This window comes from Magnolia sinica, chromosome 13 (genome assembly GCF_029962835.1).
Source record: "Magnolia sinica isolate HGM2019 chromosome 13, MsV1, whole genome shotgun sequence".
Taxonomy (NCBI): Eukaryota; Viridiplantae; Streptophyta; class Magnoliopsida; order Magnoliales; family Magnoliaceae; genus Magnolia; species Magnolia sinica.
Window position 1 is genome coordinate 7285489 of NC_080585.1, and position 5769 is coordinate 7291257.

At 44.3% G+C, this 5769-nt stretch overlaps 1 protein-coding gene across 1 annotated transcript; it reads right to left on the reverse strand.

Annotated features, from left to right (window-relative positions):
- Window positions 1-3661: 3661 nt before the first annotated feature.
- LOC131222620 (uncharacterized) lies at window positions 3662-5546 on the reverse strand. Its single transcript, XM_058217767.1, has one exon. It carries the CDS (start codon window positions 4793-4795, stop codon window positions 3767-3769), a length of 1029 nt encoding a protein of 342 aa, XP_058073750.1. The 5' UTR covers window positions 4796-5546; the 3' UTR covers window positions 3662-3766.
- Between the last annotated feature and the right edge of the window lie 223 nt (window positions 5547-5769).

The following is a 5769-nucleotide window of genomic DNA, read 5'->3' on the forward strand; positions in this document are numbered from 1 at the left end:
CAGGGACAGGTTGAGTAGCGAGATTATCTACTGAAGTGACGTCACCCAGTTATGCGGGTCCCACCATGATGCGTGTTTTGTATCCACATTGTCCATCCATTTGGAGAAAACATTTTAGGGCATGAGCCGGAAAATGACTCCGATTCAAAGCCCCAATGGACTCCAACACAGAAAATAGCAGAGAGAGTCACGGCCACCATTAAAAATTACCAAGGGCAAAAAAAGTTGATATTTGTATTTTCCCTTTTTTTAATGTCTTTTTTAACTTATGAATGGGTTGGATCTCAAAGAAACATCACGGTGGACCTTAAGAAGGTTTCAACGGTGGATGTCACTCTCTCCACTGTTTTCTATAGTAGGTCCACTAAAGCTTTGTATCTAATTCATTCTTTGAACTGTGCCCTAAAATGATCTCTCGAAATGGATGAACGGTGTGGATATAACACATACATCATGGTGAGACTCATAGAACTTGGTGACGTCACTTCAATTGCAGTCTTACTAGCTAATCCACGTCCTCACTCAAGATGGTGCGGCCCTTACTGTGGGGCCCATTTTTATGCATATATTCCATTCATTTTGCTAGATCATTATAGGATATAAGCATAAAAATTAAATAGATCCAAATATCGTGTGTAGTATGCCATAGGAAACAGTATTGATGACCGTTAAAAACTTTTAGTGCGCCACAAAAGTTTTGGATCAAGGTGATGTTTGTTTTCACCATTCATTCAAGTTTGTGTGACATTATCAACAGGTTGGATGGCAAATAAACACCACTGAACATTAGGTGGGCCCTAGAAAGTTTTTAACTGCTTCATTTTTGGGACCCATGGTAAAGGGCACACGGATGGATGGCGTGGATGCAGAATACATAGGTCAAGGTGGGCACCACGCACGGTAAGGGCTACACCTAATCTGCTCCCCGCGCATGGGTCACATCCATGGGTAGCAATGGTTGGATCCGCTGGGGGTCAACTAGGTTGACCCACTTGGAAAGAAAGTCATGGACGAGATAAATGGGAAGCGGGTCATGCTCAAGTAGACAATGTGGCTCATTTGAATGGGAGTGGTTGAACTTGTCCCCACCTCATATTGGTTATCTATGGGTTGGGCCCACACCCGAAAAGGAACGCGGTTTGGCCAGTTACCCCAACACTAGCCAGCTGCTTGCTTTTGTCCATACGTGAGCCCCACAATGATGTATGTGTTTTATCCCTACTGTCCGTACATTTTTTCAGCTAATTTAAGGGCACAAGCTATGGAACGAGGCGTGCCAAAATCTCAGGTGGACCACTCTATAGAAAAACAATGTTGAATGAAGGTCCACCATTAAAAACTTCTAGGCCTAATGGAATGTTTATTTATCATCAACCAGTATCACATAGATATAGATGACGGAAAAACACAATTATCACCTTGATTCAATAATGATTCAATCCCTATTATTTCCTGTGGTGTGGTTTGCTAGAGGTTTGAATCTGCCTCATTTTAGGGTAGATCTGGAAAAGTGGATGGATGGCATGGATAAAACACATATGTTATGGTGGGGCCCACAGAGATTTGACACCAGCTAGCTGGCTGATGTTACGGTCATCAGCCAGCCAAACCGCGTCCTTACGAAAGATATCCATAAATGCACTGATATAATATTAGTTGTTGTGGCACATTTATACACTGGTTAGGCTGGCCTGGACATACATTTCTCTAACGTAGATGGAATGAGTTCGTGTGGGGATGAGATCCATCCGTCCATCAGGTGAGCCACCCTATGTTTGAACCAGAGCTGACAAGATAAGCTGATTCAAACACTCAATGAGCTACACCATGGGAAACAGGATGAATGAATTATCCGAAGTTCATCTGACGTGCCAAACCAGGATGAATGGATTCCCCAAAATCAGGGCTCTCCAAGAATGTAGCGGCGCACTTGATGGACGGACGGGTCGAGTTGAGGATGACTTCGAGGGTGACTCATGGCATTGAACGTGATCTGGTCTTTCTTAGTCCGAGTTGACTCGGACGAGTCACATCTGACTCGTTGGAGTCTTAAAACCATGGGTTGGGTTTGAACTTTGACTTGATGAACTTTAATTGGGTTTGGTGGGGCCACAAGACAATGAGTCGCGGATCAGGTTTATGCCGTGATCGCAGGTGAGCTCTTCACACCAATGGGACGACCTTAGCTATTTAATCGGATGGGTACAAATGGCACTATCAATGAGAAAAAAGGAATCCATTGGTTGGATGGTTAGGATTATACCGTCAATGATGGAGCTCCAGAGTCAAGCAGCCCGGATCTGTCGTCCATGTATGCCACGTGTATGGGAACCAATGTAGACCTATAGTGAAAGAAGTAAGACGGACGCTTGCTTTGAACATTTTGAAACCTATGAAATGCCCGCTAATTTGCATTTTGAAAAACATGAGAGATGATACGGTGGAGACGGTAGAACCCCAACAATCTACTCCACGCTACACATGGCAGGTTGCTGTATCAACCAGGGCTGTCCATCTAGTGGACCCTTCTAGACAGACATACACCGAATGATCCCATGAAAAGTGGCGACCAAAGCAACGGGAGCGGATTAGGTGTTATCCGAGGAACACGTTAGTGGGTGTTGCCCTGACCGTGGGGCCCACCTTGATGTATGTCCTGTATATCCACGCCGTCTATCAGTTTGTACAGATAATTTTAGGCCACGGACCTAAAAATGAAGCTGATCCAAATCTCAAGTGGACCACACAACAAGAAAAAGTTGTCATTGAATGTCCACCGTTAAAAACTTCCTAAGGCCCATTGTAATGTTTATTTTCCATCCAACCTTTTAATAAGGTCACACGTACCTGCATGAATGGAAAACACAAATATCCACTTGATCCAAAACTTTCGTGGCCCCTAAGAATGATCCAATTGAGATTTGGATATGCATAAAACCATGGACGGAGTGGATATACAACACTTACATCAAGGTGGGCCCCACGATCAGGTAAACACCCGATAAGGTATTACCCGGGTAACACCTGATCCGATCCCTAAACAAACGGCAGTAAAGAAAACTTGCCAACGGTCAATTTTACGTTTCGGAAAAATAAGTTCCGTTTGAGAAAAACTTCGATACTCATGCGCGACAACAAGTAATTCAAATTAAAGTGAAATTAATTAGACTGCATGCACGACATCCAAGTAATTCAAATTAAAGCGTCTAGTTTGGATGTATCATGAATAAAAAGATTAAGCTTATTTGATTATCCAATCGTCCTATTTCCACCAACACATCCAGAAATCAGAGGCTAGAGTAGTAAAACAAATCTAATTTTTAGACCGTTACTTATATACTGTTAGTCGGTTTAATTTGAGCTAAGTGCCTACGCATTATTTTGCCAGAGTATCAGATAACACCACGATCTATTTTTCTCCAGCTTTGCCGCTGCAACCTACTATAATGGTGGGCCCCACCTAGATTATCATTCAAAATTTGCTTTGATCGGACTATCCTATGCATCAGTGAATTTGCCTATTTTCATCGGATGTTAGTATAATGCAATGAAAGCAACAAGTGATCGGTCCAGATCAATCATGGTGGGAACCACATGCACAGCAGTTGCAATTCACAATGGATGGTCCTGGATCGTCCTCTGAACTATACTAACCCAAGATAAAATTGAAAAAAAAAAAAAAAAACAACAACAATATACAAAGAGATAGGTAATTATAAAGAAATGGAATTACAAATGGGAAAAACCAATCCACACAGACCAAAATTCAACCTGTCCTCCAAGCGTACAATAGCAAAGAGAACCCTCCACTCTTGAAAGAAGAAGCAGAAGAAGAGTATGAAGAAGAAGAAGAAGAACAGCTCCTGCTTCCATCACTCCTTTCTTCAGTCCACTGCAATACACTCCAACTCCCTGGCGATGATGCTGACGTTGCCGAACCTGAGGAGAAGCTCTTCCTCATCAGCCTCTTCTCGGCCCCCACCATCTCTGGCCACACCCCACCATCCCCCACTTGAAAAACAAACACCCCATGAGCTCCACCACCACCACTCCCAGGCCCACAAACCCAATTGAAAACATCCCAGTAGAATTCGACGTCGGACCCACCAACTGAAATCCGCTCATTGCCTCTGAACTTCCATGCTAGCCTCTTCACTACCAGGCCTACCTCCCCATCCACCCTCACTCTCAGCGCCCCACCTGTGCACTCGATCCCAATCTCATGGTTCGATCCCAAAAACCGGGCTTTGGTGGTGTAAGTCCGCTGCCCGAACATGTGCTCTCGGCGGGAAAGCAGAGCAGGCTCTGTGGGCAATGGAGGGATCGCACCCGAGCGGCGCAATGCATCTTCCCGGAGATCGCCGATGAAGAAATCAATACTTGCAGCGTGCGAAATAGCTAAGTAGAAGTTGGAGACGGGTTCGGCGGAAGCCGGAGAGAATCGGGCACGGGTGAAGTCCCAGTAAAGCTTGGGTTTGTGGCGACATTGGTGGTGTGGGAGGGAGATTGGCTTCGAGCCGGGCTTGTTTCGGAAGAAGGAGAAAGAGGTGGCAGGGGAGAGGGAGATTGAGAGGGAAAAGGAAGAGTCTATGTTGATGGTGAGAGAGTGGGATGTTTGGGTCTTGGACCATGTTAGTGTTAGGAAAGCTGGAGTGTTACAGATATGTGTTTGGTAGACGGTGGTGATTAGATTCTGTGGCATTTTGGTTTGGGTGGTGGGAGTGTTGGTGAGATTGCTATTGGAGTGGTTGTTGTTGTTGTTGTTGAAGCAGGATGGGAGAGTGGGGAGCAGCATGGTTTTTGTTCTTCTCTCCTCCTGTTGGGTGCTGTTAAGGTTGGAATGGGAAACAAAGAGGTTTTGGGTTTTTCTTGTTTGGGATTTGATAATTGGGAAGTGGGATTTTTATAGGATTTTGATTATTGGGTTTTAGCTCATTTGGGATGGGAAGTGGGAAGAAGAAAGGTGAATCTGGATTATGGGGTTCTTGTTTAGAAGGGGGCTTTTAAGGGTGGTTTTGGTGGGAAGAGGTGGGGTTTTGATGGTCTTTTGGGCTTGGGGTGCTTTGGATGCTGAAAGGCTGAATCATTGATATCGTCATCAAAAGGGGCCACGTGCATGTGGGTTGGTTGGCTTGATTTGCGCCATTGACAGGAGAAATGTGGGGCTGGAATGCTCTTCTTTTACTACATGTATGTGAGCTGGTTTGCACTCTCTTCCTTTTTTTGGCCACTCTATTGCTTGCCAGTTTTTGTGGTAGGACTTTTCTTCCCTCTCTTTTGTTTTTTTTTTCCTTCCTTTTGCATTCCAAGGGAGATGGGGCCTTGAGAAGAGACATTTTTATGGGCTAGATTCATTCTGTGATAGTTCACCATTTCTTTAAAATGTGGGTATCTTTGGATCCACCATACACATCGCATGGTCGTACAGAAATCCAGGCCAGCCAAACCACTGAGCTGGTCTTGGGTGGAGTGGATTTAATTTTATTTTTTTAAATGACGAGGTTTGTTCGAATACATCCCGATGTATGGCAACATGGGACTTTAACGGTTGAATTTGGTTTATCTTCCAATGGTCCAAACGTCTTATTTGATGGGTCTCACCTTGTTTGGTGCCCCTGCAACGAATACAAGCTCCGAAGTTGGAGCATTTTCAGCCCTTCGATGATTTGGCTCTTTACGTTAACCTTTGTATGATCAAAGCATCAAAATATTTATTTGACATTATTATTATTATTATTTTCTGAGCGTGCCCCATCCAAGGGAAGCCCT